At 40.0% G+C, this 19727-nt stretch overlaps 1 protein-coding gene across 1 annotated transcript in view; it reads left to right on the top strand.

The window, feature by feature from the left end:
- Positions 1-19727, top strand: part of LOC128652729 (protein sel-1 homolog 3) — a 611474-nt gene that overhangs the window by 18622 nt on the left and 573125 nt on the right. The window contains exon 2 of the mRNA XM_053705661.1: positions 11635-11761. Coding sequence (XP_053561636.1) covers positions 11635-11761 — 127 coding nt within the window. The remainder of the gene's footprint in view (positions 1-11634; positions 11762-19727) is intronic.

Genomic DNA, 19727 nt, shown 5'->3' with positions numbered 1-19727 from the left:
GTTTCAACTGTTTTATTCCTAAAGAACATATGTTGTTTTACTGTTTTATTTATCAATCATTTCTACTAGTGAATATATCGCCTTAATCACAGGTTTTTATGAAAATAAATATTTGTTGTTTTTTAAGAAAAACTTTTTTCAAAACTAGCCTTCTTTTAGTAATTAACGGAGGTACCTATATATATCTTTTATGCACTGTAGAAATAATTGGAACAAATGTTTATCTGGTTTGGGGATTGGTCTGCTCTTTGAGTTGTTCCTTTCCATCTGGGGAGCTGCTGGCTCCGCATTGAAACTTAGTCGGATGGCTTTGCTAGATCTCCTTGGGTCTAACGCCTGCTCGATTATCTCTAGGTTGAAGTGACTGTGTCCATTCTTCCGCCCTTTTGGGCACTGGTCTTGGGGTTCCTTTTGGTTCCCTTGCTTTCAGATCTGCTGTTGCTTGGGCTGATCTGGATAGGTGTAGGATCTGAGATCTGTTGTTCATCCTCAGGTCTTGGAGGTGACAGTGGACCTTTCTTTTTTATAGGTTCTGTGCCTCTCCCCCTTTGAGATCTGTGAGTAGGCTTGGCGGCCTGGATTGCCTGGAGAGTGTCCTCTGTCCTGGAGGTGGGCAATCTGCTATTTTGTTTGGCCGCTTCTTCCTAAGGATAGTGTTACTGGACTCAGATGTTTATTTCTGAGTTTGATTCTTGTAATTTCTGTTTGCTCAGTCTCTGAGTTCTGACATTTTGAGGACTTTGTCTCCAGCTGTCTTTTTCGGTGCTGTTGAACGATGTTTGGGAGATGTTTCTTCTCATTGCTGATGCCCAGTTGCTCCTTGTGGTTTGGGCATCGTCTCCCCTTGTTTTCGGGATCCATTCGGGTCTCTGTGGATTTGGCCTTCCTTTGAAGGGTGTTTTTCCTTTCTGGATGTGCTGTACCTTTGGAGTATCCCTTTGGCTTACCCTTGTTCTCTCCCTTTTGGGGATTTTGGTACTGTACTAGTAACGGTTGTGTGGGGACCGACTGCTGGGCGACGGTTCTCCTGGAGGAGTGTTGGCTCAGTGAGTCTGCTTGCGGTCTCTAGTTAGGCTTTCTGACTATCTGCGGGTCAATGTCCTTGGGGCCTTTTCCTTCTAGTTTTTTTGCCCGGTTCCGATGATCAAGGGTTTGTTTGGGTTGTGGTTTTTCAGGCCTGGTGCCTTCAGAATGGGCCGCCTATTGTACCCTTCCATTTTTGCATTCAGTGTCCTCTATAGCTTGGGTATTGTTTTCCCAAAAGTAATGAATGCAGCTGTGGACTCTTTCCATTTATGAAGAAAAACTTAAATTATGCTTACCTGATCATTTTCTTTTCTTCAGATGGAAATAGTCCACAACTCCCCACCTGTATTTGTTCTGTGGGGCATCTCTTATTTTTTATTCTTCTGGCACCTTTTCACCCTGGTATTTATTCTACTGTTCCTTGTTCCTCTGCAGAATGACTGGGGGATGAAGGAAGTGGGGGAGGTATTTAAGCCTTTGACTGGGGTGAGTCTTTGCCTCCTCCTGGTGGCGAGGTTCTTATTTCCCAAAAGTAATGAATGCAGCTGTGGACTCTTTCTATCTGAAGAAAAGAAAATTATCAGGTAAGCATAATTTATGTTTTTGTAGGAATTTCTTTTAAACCAATGAGCATTTTGCAGGAAGTACCTTTAATCCAATGAGCATTTTGCAGGAAGTAACTTTAATCCAATGAGAATTTGCAGGAAGTACCTTTAAACCAATGAGCACTTGCAGAAAGTACCTTTAAACCAATGAGCACTTGCAGGAAGTACCTTTAAACCAATGAGCATTTGCAGGAAGTACCTTTAAACCAATGAGCACTTGCAGAAAGTATCTTTTAACCAATGAGCATTTGCAGGAAGTATCTTTAAACCAATGAGCATTTGCACGACATACTTTTAAACCAATGAGCACTTGCAGGAAGTACCTTTAAACCAATGAGCACTTGCAGGAAGTATCTTTTAACCAATGAGCATTTGCAGGAAGTACCTTTAAACCAATGAGCATTTGCAGGAAGTACCTTTAAACCAATGAGCACTTGCAGAAAGTACCTTTAAACCAATGAGCACTTGCAGGAAGTACCTTTAAACCAATGAGCACTTGCAGAAAGTACCTTTAAACCAATGAGCACTTGCAGGAAGTATCTTTTAACCAATGAGCATTTGCAGGAAGTATCTTTAAACCAATGAGCATTTGCACGACGTACTTTTAAACCAATGAGCACTTGCAGGAAGTACACAACTGATACTGCAGCATTAGTTTTAATTCACTTTTTTTCATGGAATACAACAGCATGTTTAAATGATTCTCTCTTGCATTAATACAAGTTTACTTTAAAGGGACATTAAACAGTAATGGTTAGATAAAAAGTGGTACGCTATTAAGCGCTCCTGCTCAAGCTTAAAGGGACAGTCTAGTCAAAATTAAACTTTCACCATTCAGATAGGGCGTACAATTTTAAACTATTTTCCAATTACCTTTTATCATTAAATTTGCTTTCTTCTCTCTGTATTCTTTGTTGAAAGGTAGAACATATGTAGGCTCTTATGCTTATATCTAAGCCCTGGAAGGTTTCCTCAGTGTATTTTGGCAGTTTTTTTTAAAGGTAGACAGTGCTGGTTCATGTGTGTCATATAAATAACTCAACAGGAGCGAACACAATGTTATTTATGAGTCAGCCCTGATTGGCTCAAATGCAAGTTTGTCAAAAGAACTGATATAAGGGTGCAGTCTGCAGAGGCTTAGATATAAGGTAATTACAGAGGTAAAAAGTATATTAATATAACTGTGTTGGTTATGCAGAACTGGGGAATGGGTAATAAAGGGATTATCTATCTTTTTAAACCTTAACAATTCTGGAGTAGATTCTCCCTTTAAACACTGCTAGAAGTAATCTAGCATATTACAAGTTGAAAGTAAAACTTTTGCGTGCGAGCAAAACCCAACGCTAACATTAGGACCTTTAATTTTGTGACTTCTCGAAGTCAAGGACTTTTCATCTGTCTGGGAGCCTCTGTACTCTCTCTGCCATACTCCAGCTGACGCATGAAGTACCCAAGTGTTAAACACTGTGTAGTATAGTAAATTTCTAAGTTTACATTGTAGAATTTATATACTGTAAGTGTTTTAAACTAATTTAGTCGTTGCATTGAACTGATTACGATAGGATCAGCTTTACATTAGATGGAGCAGGGAAAATAATGCAACTATATGCCATTGTATAGAATATAAGTGTGATCGTAGCATGACAGCTGTCAGAACTTGTCCTGCCCCTCCTCATGTACCTTGACAAATCAGGGCATGTTGCGTCAAGATGACGTCACGGGGACTTGAGCGCAGCAGTTACACTGACGATGGCAGCTGCATTGACTAATTGGTTTGATCCCATACATTTATGTGTATATATAAAGCATGTTGGTGAGGGGGTGTTAAATAGGTTTTCCTGTATGTACGCTTGGTGATCATTTGACAAAGGGACCGGACCGGTCTCGAAACGTTATGATGTTGTTTCTATTAAAAGTTACATTTTATTGGAAGAAGTCCAGCGAGTGCTTTCTTACTACATTTGGATTATTACTATTTTTGTCAGCACCCTGGCGACTGTAGTACATATGAGTAGTGCATACTGTTTTGCTTTTTTTTTTATATATATATATATATATATATATATATATATATATATATATAGTAGAACAAAGAAAAAGTCCGGACAGGGAGCTCAAAGCAAAGGTGAAGATTTATTAGCGACAATATAAAAGCTTCTAAGATATATTTACAGGACAAATGGCTATGATAGACAGCAGGAAAGGGGCTGGGGTGGGCGACTGACGCGTTTCAGCTCCTTTGGAGCCTTAATCATAGACAGAATACTGCCCTAATGCCCTATTCAAGCTGATATAGACTATGCTATCTTGCTATTGGATGGCCTGACCTACCTATGTTACTTGTGGGTGTATACCTATTAAGGAAAACTACCTATGTACGGTTGAATACCTTATAATGTGAGAATATAATACTCTAAGTGATTATTTATTTATTTTGTTATATCGTATATATGTATATGTCTTTACTGCTGTGAGAATGTAATTCTCTGAAAAATATTTTTATTACTTGATTTATATGTAAATAATCTTGTTGGTACCCTATTCACCAATGGACATATAGTTTCATTAATTGACAAGTGAAAAAAGAGGAAAATAACATTTGAGCTAATTAAATAGTTTAGTTACCTGCTAGTTACTACTAAGCTAATCGCATTATATGCTGAATGTATACCAAATTTTACATATGGTCATACTTATTGACAGCTTATTGTAGAAGGTAACGTTATATTCAACTTTCACTAATTCTAAATAGATGAATACGGGGTTTGTTGTCCTCGATACATATTTGGATGTTTAAATATTAGAGTAACATGAGAGTGAATTTATAGTAACCTAGAAGTGATATTTAGTTGGTAAACAAGAGGGCATGTAGCTAATCACAACAAACATCACGTTATTGGATTAATCCTTGTATCTATATTAACTATGTATTTTTACTGAACCAAATGTTGTTGTATAATAGTAGAATAATGCCCTCCTATTGATCAACTTTAATTACTTTGTCGAACAAAAGGAAAAGGAAGTAGAAGAGAAAAGAAACAGTATTTGCTTACTTAGCTGGAGACATACACAAATAGATGTTTACATTTGTGTATTGTAGTACTTGGATACAGAACGAGACTTTTTTTCTCATTTGCTTGTTTCGATACTACACTGTTTAGAAACACAATGTAATATATTTAAAGGCGGGTGAGGGACAATCAATTACCAATGATTGATTAAGTCCGTCTCAATGTTTAGACCAGTTGGTTGCCGACTACCTAGGGTGAAGATCCAGAACACTTCTTTAGCAAGGAGGTCCTTCAATCTATCTCCACCTCTCGGCTTCCTTTTTATCTGGTCAATCACAGTCCAGGTGAATGTGCTTATATCCTTATTGTGCTCTTCCACAAAGTGTTTAGAGGCTCCAGTGGGTGTTATCCCCCTTTCGATGTCATTAAGGTGGGCACGGATCCTCTCCCTGGCTTCCCGGGAGGTGCATCCTATGTATTGCTTCTTGCAAACGCTGCATGTGATCATGTAGATCACAAAGGTCGATCTACAATTAGTGCATTGTGATAATGAGTATACTTTTTGCGTGGCCAGGGATTGGAAAAATTTCCCCGTGATGACAAAACCACAGGCCTTGCAAGTACTATTACCACATTTGTAGTGTCCCTTCTGTGAAAGCCAAGTACTTTGTGGTTTTGGTTTTTTGATTTTTTGAGCATTGATGGCGAAATTTGGTTGCCGATGGTTATATTTCGTCTTGCTACACAAAAGCAACCTTCCTTGATATCATCTTTAAGAAAATCATCTCCCAACAGAATTGGCAAATTTTTGCGCAATATTTTGCAGATTGAATAATACTGCGGACTATAGGTAGTCACAAAGGTAGGCTTTTGTCTGGCTTCCTTTGTTACTCTTTTGGTCTCAAGCAAGGAATTCCTGTTGAGATGTTTGACATCCTCGAGTGCTTTATGCACCACATTGATGTCATAGCCACGCTCCGACAGCCTCTGAGTTAGTTTTTCACTTTCTGCCAAAAAGCTGTCATCCTCTGAACAGTTACGCCGAATTCGCAAAAATTGTCCTTTGGCTATTCCATAGCTGGTATGCGGAGGATGATTACTTTTGGCATGTAAGTAGGTGTTGGACGAAATCGGTTTGACATACAGTGAAGTAATTACTCTGTTTTCCCCTGGAAGTCCAGTTAGGACTAAATCCAGAAATGGAAGCTCATTCTTCTCAAAAGTGTAGGTAAAATGTAATCCCATTTCATTGTTGTTGAGATAATCAACAAACAATTCACTGTCTGACCGTGTGCCAGACCACACAATTAGGAGATCGTCAATATACCTTTTATATCCAATAATGGATTTGAAGAATGGATTTTGGTCACTGTAGATGTACCGGTGCTCCCAATAGCCCATGAAGATGTTGGCATAGGCGGGGGCAAATTTAGCCCCCATAGCCGTGCCTCTCTTTTGTAGGTAATGATCTCCAAAGAATTCAAAATAGTTGTGTGTCAATGAGAATTTCAATACCTGAAGGATATAATTCTTCAAGTTAACAGAGTAGTCACTAAAACTGTCGAGCATATAGCGCGTGGCTAATAGACCTTGTTCATGTGGGATGGCCGAGTACAGCCCTACCACATCAACAGCCAACCATGACATATGGTCATCCCATTCGCAGGTGCTCAATATGTTTAATAAATGTTTAGTGTCTCTTAGAAAAGACGGTAATTTATAAACCAGTGGTTGTAATAGTGATTCGAGCCAATTGCCCAAATTCTCAAGGAGTGACCCTATTCCTGAGACTATGGGCCGTCCTTTCACCTCCTCCAAGGACTTATGTACCTTGGGGAGGTGATGGAATATCGGCACCACTGGATGTTTAATGTTCAGGAAATCAAAGGTGTCATCATCGAGTAGGCCTTGGTGCCTGCCATCATCTAATAGATCTAATAATAGTGCTCCAAAGAGCCGTGTGGGGTCCCCTGGTAACTTTTCATAGACCTCTCGGTCCTGAAGTTGTCTGTGTGCCTCGGAAATGTAATAATTTCGGTCCAACACAACAACAGACCCCCCTTTATCCGACTGCTTCACTATAATGTCTTCTCTCTTCCGCAGTTTGTTCAGAGCCAATCTCTGACCCCTTGTCAGGTTGCTTTTCGTAGCTTTTTGCTCCCGATCTAGTCCTACCAGATCTTCCTCCATACGTCGTTGAAACGACTCTAGGGCAGTGCCCCTACATTGGGTAGGGTAAAAAATGGACTTGGGCTTAAAGCCCTTGTGGGAGTCAATAGTTGCCTCCTCAGTCAAACCCTCCCTCTCCAATGTATAGAGATTTAAAAAATCAGTAGCTTCTGTTATGTTAAAGTAATCATGTTGAGGTGTAGTGTCTGGAGCTCTGATGTCTGTGTCCTCAGTGGGGTTAAGTCTATAGAACTTATTAAGTGTGAGACTGCGGATAAACCTGTTCAAATCTAACAGTGTGTTGAAGACATTAAATTTAGTAGATGGTACAAAATTAAGGCCTAAACTAAGTACTTCTTCCTCTGGTTTAGTTAGTGGGACACTAGATAAGTTAATCACATTTGATCTCTGTATCTGTTGCCCTGCCTGGCTCTCCTTAGTGGGTATTGCTCCCTCTTTTGGGCCTGTCTGAGAATTCCTCTTCCTCCTCCTTCCTCTTGGCCTAGTGCCACTTGAAAAACCTGCTGGTTTACCTTAGAATCTGTTTTAGGGGTAACCTGTGGCTTTTTATATTTTTTACCCCTAGGTGGCTTAGGGGGGTCTAACTGACTGGTGTTAACCAGTGCACCTATTGGCTCATATATTTGTGTGGAAGGTATAGTATCGGGGGGTGGAATGTTAACATGGGTCAACTGAGGAGCAGGAGGGACTGTATTGGTTGTGGCCATTGTCATCTGGTCTGATGCTCTGCCATCATCTTCTGAGGACTGTTCACTGGTCATGAAATTGACAAAGTCCTGCAGATCGTCATCCTCATTTGACTCAGGATCAGTGTCAGAGAATGAAACCCGTTTCTGGGGCTTGTTTTCTCCCTTTCCCTGGAGCATCTTTTTATTTCCCGATTTTCTCCTTGGGAATTTCCTTGATTTCCAGTTGTATACTTTATGACCTTTATAGTCCTCCAAATCTCTGGAGTATTTCTTGAATTTGATGTTATCCATTTCCTTCTTTGCTTTATCCACCGTGGATTGTAAGATTCCGTCAAGTTTCGGGTAGTCAGGATGGTTCATAAATGTGTTGAGGTCCCTCTGTACTTCTTCTATATGTTCTCTTGCTTCGGCTAGTTTTTTCTCTTTGTGTTGTACAATGAGTGCCATCAATCGGAAAGAGCATTCTGATAGAATTGTATTCCATTCTTGGATGAACTTGTCGTCAGGAATCAAAAAGGTGGGGTATTTTCTCAAGCGTAAGCCCCTAGGAACCATTTTTAGGGACATATATTTTTCTAATGAGCGTTTGTCCCACCATAGTTTGTATTCACTAAGCAGAGCCCTCTCCATAGACATGAAGGCATCACTGATATCAATCATATCCAATTTGTTCTCAAAAGTCTCTTCTAGGGAAGGTCTATTGCCCTCAAAGTTAGCAATCGTCTGCATTGAATAATATTGTTGAGCCATATTGCCTGTTATTCGTGTAATCTATTATGGAAGCTTTTATATGAATTATCTGTGCTTATTTTTCACTGTCACAAATAAACATACAGTAAAGGTCCATGTGACAATGTGTAAAGGTTTTCCTACAATTTTCTAAGGCTGTGAGTAATATTAGCGAAATCTACCCGGAGACTGCTGTAAGTGATTACTTGTAATGAAAATGAGAAGGTGAGGGTTCAGTCTCATACGGGTAGAAGTTACTTGATCGCTGCTTGGGTATGCGTGTTCTTAATGGAATATGAGGTAAACAGTAGTTGGTGAGATTGTGGAAAGGTTTAGTGGCAAAAGTACTGTTATGGATGTTGTACCCGGTAAACAAATACGGAATTAAATATCAGAACCCTTTTATCGATAATCAACTTTGTGAAGCATAAAAGGTATTATATAGTTGTCCGTATTGTGCGGTACCTGTTAGTCCGTTGTGTACTCCACTCCTCTTCCTTCTCCCGAATCTGTGGGCTGGTGCGCTGTATCGCTCTCGGCTCTGTGAGCCCTCAGCGTGTACCTTACAGCGTGTATCCTCAGCGTGTGCTTACAGCGTGTGTCCTCCGTCTGCTGCTGATGACGTCACTCCTTAGTCTCAGCAGCGTGTGTGTTCCGAACAGCGCTCTCCTCCCAAGAAAGTAAATGCCAAAGGAAAACTTTTTAATTCACTGCCAAGCTATGTCCGTAGTAGCGATCTCCATCGCTATGGAACTGTAGTAGAACAAAGAAAAAGTCCGGACAGGGAGCTCAAAGCAAAGGTGAAGATTTATTAGCGACAATATAAAAGCTTCTAAGATATATTTACAGGATATATACAGTATCTCACAAAAGTGAGTACACCCCTCACATTTTTGTAAATATTTTATTTTATCTTTTCATGTGACAACACTGAAGAAATGACACTTTGCTACAATGTAAAGTAGTGAGTGTACAGCCTGTATAATAGTGTAAATTTGCTGTCCCCTCAAAATAACTAAACACACAGCCATTAATGTCTAAACCGTTGGCAACAAAAGTGAGTACACCCCTAAGTGGAAATGTCCAAATTGGGCCCAATTAGCCATTTTCCCTCCCCGGTGTCATGGGACTCGTTAGTGTTACAAAGTCTCAGGTGTGAATAGGGAGCAAGTGTGTTAAATTTGGTGTTATCGCTCTCACACTCTCTCATACTGGTCACTGGAAGTTCAACATGGCACCTCATGGCAACGAACTCTCTGAGGATCTAAAAAAACAGTGTTGCTCTACATAAAGATGGCTTAGGCTATAAGAAGATTGCCAATACCCTAAAACTGAGCTGCAGCATGGTGGGCAAGACCATACAGCGGTTTCACAGGACAGGTTCCACTCAGAACAGGCCTCGCCATGGTCGACTCAAGTAGTTGAGTGCATTTGCTCAGCGTCTTATCCAGAGGTTGTCTTTGGGAAATAGACATATAAGTGCTGCCAGCATTGCTGCAGAGGTTGAAGGGGTGGGGGGTCAGCCTGTCAGTGCTCAGACCATACTCCGAACACTGCATCAAATTGGTCTGCATGGCTGTCGTCCCAGAAGGAAGCCTCTTCTAATGATGATGTACAAGAAAGCCCACAAACAGTTTGCTGAAGACAAGCAGACTTAGGACATGGATTACTGGAACCATGTCCTGTTGTCTGATGAGACCAAGATAAACTTATTTGGTTCAGATGGTGTCAAGCGTGTGTGGTGGCAACCAGGTGAGGAGTACAAAGACAAATGTGTCTTGCCTACAGTCAAGCATGGTGGTGGCATTGTCATGGTCTGCATAAGTGCTGCCGGCACTGGGAAGCTACAGTTCATTGAGGGAACCATGAATACCAACATGTACTGTGACATACTGTAGCAGAGCATGAGCCCCTCTTTTCAGAGACTGGGCCGCAGGGCAGTATTCCAACATGATAATGACTCCAAACAGACCTCCAAGACGACCACTGCCTTGCTAAAGAAGCTGAGGGTAAAGGTGATGGACTGGCCAAGCATGTCTCAAAACCTAAACCACCAGATATATGTACAAATATCTATTTATGAATAAATATAATATATTCTGCTATGTGAAGAACATTGGAATGTGAAATATTTGTGCGATTGTGTTTCGCGTTATACATTAACTTATATGGGGGAATAGGTTATTGCGAGCGTGATATTGTAAGTTTAGCTTTTCCTGCTTAGCGCAAGAGTGAAAACTGTTTACTTTCAACTTCTAATACGAGTGCAACCCGACGTGTGCAATTAACTTTCTTCTAGCGCAATAAACGCTTGAGCAGGGGCATTAAAAAACGCTCCACTTGTTTTCTGCCCCTTTATCTTTTCGAATTGACCTCAGCAGAAGAGATTAAATAAGGGAAAGTTAGGTTTCAACATGGTGGCAACCATTACTTTATAGAAACTCAGGGAATTGGATTATCTATAATTTTAAGATTGAAAGGGACAATCTACTTGATTTATTTATTGGTTAAAAAGATAGATGACGCCTTTACTACCCATTTCTTAGCTTTGCACATCCAACATTGCTAAATTAACATACATTATAACCTCTAAATCTCTTCCATTTTCTAAGCCCCTGCAGGCTGCCTCTTATCTCAGTGCATTTTATTAGCTTTTAACAGCCAGATAGTCCCAGATAGTGCTAGTTCATGTGTGCCATATAGACAATATTGTGGTCACTCCTGTGGAAAATGTAATTGTAAAATGCACTGAGATAAGGGGCAGTCTGCAGAGGCTTAGATACAGGTAGTCATATAGGGGCCGAATTATCAAGCTCCGAATGGAAATTGATGCCCCTGTTTCCGCGCGAGCCTTCAGGTTTGCCGGAAACAGCAGTTATAAAGCTGTGGTCTAAAGACAGCTGCTCCATAACTTGTCCACCTGCTCTAAGGCTGCGAACATCAATCTACCTGATCCTATACAATCAGGCTGATTGACACCCCCTGCTTAGGGGCCGATTGGCCGCGAATTTGCAGGGGGCGGCATTGAACAAGCAGTTCACAAGAATGTATCAATGTAGGGCGGACATGATACGCTACATCTTATCATGTCCGCTTGCACTTTCATAAATCGGCCCCCTAGTATATAAGTAACAGGGAAATGGGTAATAAAGGGATTATCTATCTTTTTAAATAATAACACTTTTCAAGTAGCCTGTCCCTTTAAATTGCAAGTAGTACAAAGTAAATATCGAAAATACAATGCACCATTTTTTTTAATACATATAAAACATTTTCTATGACAATATCAAGGTGCTTAATAGTTTAATGTCCCTTTAAGTCTTTCAGAGACAGCTTTTCTTGTGTCACAGGAAGAAACCAATAACCTGAGCTTTGTCTTTGCAGAGGCTGTTCATCTCCTGACCTTCCCGTATGCCAGCACTGGGGAGCGCTTTGGAGTATTGAGGGTTCTGGAACCGTATGGGGACAGAGTGTTGGAAAGTAGAAGACAGGAATTGTCCAGCTCTCCGCGGTAAGTGACATCTTTATTAGCTACAGCGATACATCCTGTGGCGCCAGAGAGCTCACATGCAAAGCTTAGCAACTGAGTCCAGCCATAGCTGCCTTATAAAGGGTTAAAATATCAATCACTCATAGAACACAACTTTACTAATGTTAGAAAATTATTTAAAAACAATGCAAATGTTAAATGCTTTCATTTAGCAGCATATAGTTTATCGACTGGTGTCCTTTGGTAACTATACTTACAATATTTAAGCTAATCCTTATTGACTGAGCGGCACTTCATGCTTGTACATACTGACGGATAGGTACTTCCTGCTTATATGTAATGACGGATAGGTACTTCTTGCTTATATGTAATGGCGGATAGGTACTTCCTGCTTATATGTAATGACGGATAGGTACTTCCTGCTTATATGTAATGACGGATAGGCACTTCATGCTTGTACATACTGACGGATAGGTACTTCCTGCTTATATGTAATGACGGATAGGTACTTCTTGCTTATATGTAATGGCAGATAGGTACTTCCTGCTTATATGTAATGGCGGATAGGTACTTCCTGCTTATATGTAATGACGGATAGGTACTTCTTGCTTATATGTAATGGCGGATAGGTACTTCCTGCTTATATGTAATGGCGGATAGGTACTTCTTGCTTATATGTAATGGCGAATAGGTACTTCTTGCTTATATGTAATGGCGGATAGGTACTTCCTGCTTATATGTAATGGCGGATAGGTACTTCCTGCTTATATGTAATGGCGGATAGGTACTTCTTGCTTATATGTAATGGCGGATAGGTACTTCTTGCTTATATGTAATGGCGGATAGGTACTTCTTGCTTATACGTATTGGCGGATAGGTACTTCCTGCTTATATGTAATGACGGATAGGTACTTCTTGCTTATATGTAATGGCGGATAGGCTTATATGTAATGGCGGATAGGTACTTCCTGCTTATATGTAATGGCGGATAGGTACTTCCTGCTTATATGTAATGGCGGATAGGTACTTCCTGCTTATATGTAATGGCGAATAGGTACTTCTTGCTTATATGTAATGGCGGATAGGTACTTCCTGCTTATATGTAATGGTGGATAGGTACTTCCTGCTTATATGTAATGGCGGATAGGTACTTCCTGCTTATATGTAATGGCGAATAGGTACTTCTTGCTTATATGTAATGGCAGATAGGTACTTCCTGCTTATATGTAATGGCGGATAGGTACTTCTTGCTTATATGTAATGGCGGATAGGTACTTCCTGCTTATATGTAATGGCGGATAGGTACTTCCTGCTTATATGTAATGGCGGATAGGTACTTCTTGCTTATACGTATTGGTGTATAGATACTTCTTGCTTATACGTATTGGCGGATAGGTACTTCTTGCTTATACGTATTGGCAGATAGGTACTTCTTGCTTATACGTATTGGCGGGTAGATAGTTCTTGCTTATACGTATTGGCGGATAGGTACTTCTTGCTTATACGTATTGGCGGGTAGATACTTCTTGCTTATACGTATTGGCGGATAGGTACTTCTTGCTTATACATATTGGCGGATAGGTACTTCTTGCTTATACGTATTGGCGGATAGGTACTTCTTGCTTATACGTATTGGCGGATAGGTACTTCTTGCTTATACGTATTGGCGGATAGGTACTTCCTGCTTATACGTATTGGTGTATAGGTACTTCTTGCTTATACGTATTGGCGGATAGGTACTTCTTGCTTATACGTATTGGCGGATAGGTACTTCTTGCTTATACGTATTGGCGGATAGGTATTTCTTGCTTATACGTATAAGTGGATAGGTACTTCTTGCTTATACGTATTGGCGGATAGGTACTTTTTGCTTATACGTATTGGCCGATAGGTACTTCCTGCTTATACGTATTGGTGTATAGGTACTTCTTGCTTATACGTATTGGCGGATAGGTACTTCTTGCTTATACGTATAAGTGGATAGGTACTTCTTGCTTATACGTATTGGCGGATAGGTACTTCTTGCTTATACGTATTGGCGGATAGGTACTTCTTGCTTATACGTATAAGTGGATAGGTACTTCTTGCTTATACGTATAAGTGGATAGGTACTTCTTGCTTATACGTATTGGCCGATAGGTACTTCCTGCTTATACGTATTGGTGTATAGGTACTTCTTGCTTATACGTATTGGCGGATAGGTACTTCTTGCTTATACGTATTGGCGGATAGGTACTTCTTGCTTATACGTATTGGCGGATAGGTACTTCTTGCTTATACGTATTGGCGGATAGGTACTTCTTGCTTATACGTATTGGCGGATAGGTACTTCTTGCTTATACTTATTGGCGGATAGGTACTTCTTGCTTATACGTATTGGTGGATAGGTACTTCTTGCTTATACGTATTGGCGGATAGGTACTTCTTGCTTATTCTTATTGGCGGATAGGTACTTCTTGCTTATACGTATTGGCGGATAGGTACTTCTTGCTTATATGTATTGGCGGATAGGTACTTCTTGCTTATACATATTGGCGGATATGTACTACTTGCTTATATGTACTGGCGAATAGGTACTTCTTGCTTATACGTATTGGCGGATAGGTACTTCTTGCTTATATGTATTGGCAGATAGATACTTCTTGCTTATACATTTTGGCGGATAGATACTTCTTGCTTATACGTATTTGCGGTTAGGTACTTATTGCTCTTACGTATTGGCAGGTAGGTACTTCTTGCTTATACGTATTCATGTATACGTACTTCTTGCTTATATGTATTGTTGAATAGGTACTTATTGTTTATACGTATTGGTGTATAGGTACTTCCTGCTTATACGTATTGGTGTATAGATACTTCTTGCTTATAGGTATTGGTGAATAGGTACTTATTGTTTATACGTATTGGTGTATAGGTACTTATTGTTTATACATATTGGTGAATAGGTACTTATTGTTTATACGTATTGGTGTATAGTTACTTATTGTTTATACGTATTGGTGTATAGGTACTTATTGTTTATACGTATTTGTGTATAGGTACTTATTGTTTATACGTATTGGTGTATAGGTACTTATTGTTTATACGTATTGGTGAATAGGTACTTATTGTTTATACGTATTGGTGTATAGGTACTTATTGTTTATACGTATTGGTGAATAGGTACTTATTGTTTATACGTATTGGTGTATAGGTACTTATTGTTTATACGTCAGTGACGTGCAGTGACATCAGAGGCTGGTGAGGCAGTGGCAGGATACGCCTTCATTCTTTAGATATCCTTTGTTGAAGAAATAGCAATGTACATGGGTGAGCCAATCACATGAGGTATCTATGTGCAGCCACCAATCAGCAGCTACTGAGCATATTTAGATATGATTTTCAACACAGGACATCAAAATAATGAAGAAAATTAGATATTAGATGTAAATTGGAAAGTTATTTAAATTTGCATATGGGTTTCATATGGGTTTCATGTCCCTTTAAATGGTGTCTTGGAAAACTGGTCAACTTAGTAAACATCTGATTTTAGTTTAAAGGATTGTAACAGAAACACTTGCCAGATAACACAATGCTTGCTCTGATTATGAGATCTAGAAATCCATGCCCATTAAAATATGTTTAAAACATACTTTTTACTTTAATGCTGCAAATTATGCTTATAGATTCTTTCATTACATAAGGGATGAGAGTCAGAGGGGGAGGAAGAGAGACAGAGAGAGAAAGAGACCATGGGGGAGAACAACACATAAGGAGAGAGATGGATAGATAGAGAGAGACACACACACACACACAAGGGGGGGGGGGGGGGGAGAGGGACCACTGCATTTTAAAGTAATAAAACAGCAAAGCTACAGAGACTAAGTGAGACTATAACTAAATGAGACCATACATTACTGTGCAGTACAGAGGCAAGCTGCTAAGTTAGTGGGTGTAAAGTTTGAGTAAACAAAATACAAAAACGACCCTGCTGTAAAAGAGTAAACAAACACTAACCCACATTCATTAAATTATCATTTTCACTAACAGAATCTTACTTTAATAAGATGTGGTTGAAACAGTGCAGTGCTCTCTGTGCCTCTCTCCTGCTCTGTAAGGATTCAGGAAGTGACAGTGGCACATTCCACTGCACTTAGAGGGGAAGAACAGAACTCTCTTTTTAACTTTAGCAAAGCTGGCAGCTTCACAGGACAGCAACAAAATATATGAAAGTTGTTTTTTTCCGTTTTTGTTTTGTTTTATATGATTTAACATCCAGCCCCAACCCTATGTTCCACTTACTAATGCCTCTCGCTGGATTGGTTCAGCCCAAATAGGACTGCCTCAAATAAGCAGTTAATAGGCCATGCAATGATCTTAACCACTTTCATCCAGTAGATGGCGCAGCATGTTGTGTAATGGTGGGCAGACCTGCTTGTGCCTCTTCATTGCACAACATATAGCTGTGAGAAAAAAAAATGCTGGGAAAAAAAATTACAATTTTTTTTTAAAGCCAATAAAAAAAAAAATATTTTTGCCCATATGAGAGGTGAATCACTGCCTCACCTGCCTCTAGTGACTGCACATCACTGTTATACGTATTGGTGAATAGGTACTTATTGTTTATACGTATTGGTGTATAGGTACTTATTGTTTATACGTATTGGTGTATAGTTACTTATTGTTTATACGTATTGGTGTATAGGTACTTATTGTTTATACAGGGAGTGCAGAATTATTAGGTAAGTTGTATTTTTGAGGATTAATTTTATTATTGAACAACAACCATGTTCTCAATGAACCCAAAAAACTCAATATCAAAGCTGAATAGTTTTGGAAGTAGTTTTTAGTTTGTTTTTAGTTATAGCTATTTTAGGGGGATATCTGTGTGTGCAGGTGACTATTACTGTGCATAATTATTAGGCAACTTAACAAAAAACAAATATATACCCATTTCAATTATTTATTTTTACCAGTGAAACCAATATAACATCTCAACATTCACAAATATACATTTCTGACATTCAAAAACAAAACAAAAACAAATCAGTGACCAATATAGCCACCTTTCTTTGCAAGGACACTCAAAAGCCTGCCATCCATGGATTCTGTCAGTGTTTTGATCTGTTCACCATCAACATTGCGTGCAGCAGCAACCACAGCCTCCCAGACACTGTTCAGAGAGGTGTACTGTTTTCCCTCCTTGTAAATCTCACATTTGATGATGGACCAAAGGTTCTCAATGGGGTTCAGATCAGGTGAACAAGGAGGCCATGTCATTAGATTTTCTTCTTTTATACCCTTTCTTGCCAGCCACGCTGTGGAGTACTTGGACGCGTGTGATGGAGCATTGTCCTGCATGAAAATCATGTTTTTCTTGAAGGATGCAGACTTCTTCCTGTACCACTGCTTGAAGAAGGTGTCTTCCAGAAACTGGCAGTAGGACTGGGAGTTGAGCTTGACTCCATCCTCAACCCGAAAAGGCCCCACAAGCTCATCTTTGATGATACCAGCCCAAACCAGTACTCCACCTCCACCTTGCTGGCGTCTGAGTCGGACTGGAGCTCTCTGCCCTTTACCAATCCAGCCACGGGCCCATCCATCTGGCCCATCAAGACTCACTCTCATTTCATCAGTCCATAAAACCTTAGAAAAATCAGTCTTGAGATATTTCTTGGCCCAGTCTTGACATTTCAGCTTGTGTGTCTTGTTCAGTGGTGGTCGTCTTTCAGCCTTTCTTACCTTGGCCATGTCTCTGAGTATTGCACACCTTGTGCTTTTGGGCACTCCAGTGATGTTGCAGCTCTGAAATATGGCCAAACTGGTGGCAAGTGGCATCTTGGCAGCTGCACGCTTGACTTTTCTCAGTTCATGGGCAGTTATTTTGCGCCATTGGTTTTTCCATACGCTTCTTGCGACCCTCTTGATTATTTTGAATGAAACGCTTGATTGTTCGATGATCACGCTTCAGAAGCTTTGCAATTTTAAGAGTGCTGCATCCCTCTGCAAGATATCTCACTATTTTTGACTTTTCTGAGCCTGTCAAGTCCTTCTTTTGACCCATTTTGCCAAAGGAAAGGAAGATGCCTAATAATTATGCACACCTGATATAGGGTGTTGATGTCATTAGACCACACCCCTTCTCATTACAGAGATGCACATCACCTAATATGCTTAATTGGTAGTAGGCTTTCGAGCCTATACAGCTTGGAGTAAGACAACATGCATAAAGAGGATGATGTGGTCAAAATACTCATTTGCCTAATAATTCTGCACTCCCTGTACGTATTGGTGTATAGGTACTTATTGTTTATACGTATTGGCGTATAATGTTCTTTCATATTGAAAGTACAAAGCCTCTTTTAGTCTTAGTTTCAATGTTGCTAATAAGACAAGCAAAAACATTAGGTATGGATATTAACATGAGACATAAATCAGCATTATGTGCTTGCACATTAATTTACAGGTAGTGAGCTATTGTGTATTACCTATTTGTTGTCATCTATTAGACTATTGTGTTGTATAAATAATTGTATATGAACTTGTATTTCTGAAAATGTATCTATTTACAGTTATAGAACCAAGATTACAAATTAATTTGAGTCTGTTCATTTATAGAAAAACAAACTAAAAAAATGATTATTAGAAAAGAGCCTTATCAGTGCCATCCACTTAAAAGAAAACAGAGGAGGTCCACTGTCTCTCTCTCTCTCTCTCTCTCTCTCTCTCCTTCCTTTCTGTAAGGCAGGAAGAGTCCACTACTTCATTCCTTACTGTTGGGAAATACAACACCTGGCCACCAGGAGGAGGCAAAGACACCCCCGCCAAAGGCTTAAATATCCTTACCATTTCCCCTATCCCCCAGTCATTCTTTGCCTTTCGTCACTGTTGGAGGTGGCAGAGAAGTGTCAGAAGATTTGAATAGTCCTGTATGCGTATGTTCCCTTCGAAAAAAGGACTGGAGTTTTAAGTTATCATGTCAACCTCTCAGTGAGAGTATTAATGACAGTTAGAGTCTGGATATGCGGGGAAAGTTTTTCTGCAAACCCATCCAGGCTGTCGCTAACAGCTCCTGGGCAATCAGTGTTGACGAGTTTCACTGTTTGCTGCTACGCACTCAAGTCCATGTCAGAAGTGCTGCTGCAAGACTGTCACACTTGACAGACTGTGCCTGTTCCACAGCATGGATCCTGAAGGGTAAGACCGTTTTTTATATATACATTGTAAAACGCTATACAGGGTCACAGTGTGTCTCCTTTATACCTTGATAGGATCAAGGGTTAATATATCCTTCAGGGAGATTATTTGAACAGTTTGGGGACTTATATCTGCTTAATGTAAGAGTTTTCCTTCCTAAGATAGGGAGAGTCCACGGCTTCATTCCTTACTGTTCGGAAATACAACACATGACCACTAGGAGGAGGCAAAGACACCCCAGCCAAATGTTTAAATATCCCTCCCACTTCCTCATTACCCCAGTCATTCTTTGCCTTTTGTCACGTTAGGAGGTGGCAGAAAAGTGTCAGAAGATTCGGAGAGTCCTGAAAAAGGGTATCTGCCCTTCGAGATAGGACTGGAGTTTTAAGTAGTCATGTCAACCCCTCACTGAGAGTATTGATGAAAGTTAGAGTCTGGAAATGCAGGGAAATCATCCTGACTACTGCTAACAGCTCCTAAGCAATCAGTGTTGACAAGTTTCACTGCCTGCTTTCTCTCACTCAAGTCCATGTCAGGGGCGCTGCTATAAGACTGTCACACTTGAGAGGCTGTGTTTTGTTCCACAGCATGGATCCTGGAGGTAAGATCGTTTCAATTTTTATGCATAAAACGACATAACAGGGTCACAGTGTGGCTCCTTTATACCTTGATAGGATGTTAGAATCCAGGGTTAATAATCCTCTGAAAGGGTTTTATTGAACAGTTGGAGTTAATTAATCAGTGTATTAATTATTTACATGCTGCTTTGTGTGATTTTTTACTGGGCTGATAGTGTTTTTGGCTGGAACAA

Source organism: Bombina bombina, chromosome 3 (genome assembly GCF_027579735.1).
Source record: "Bombina bombina isolate aBomBom1 chromosome 3, aBomBom1.pri, whole genome shotgun sequence".
Classification (NCBI taxonomy): Eukaryota; Metazoa; Chordata; class Amphibia; order Anura; family Bombinatoridae; genus Bombina; species Bombina bombina.
This window is presented reverse-complemented; position numbering and strand designations above follow the sequence as displayed.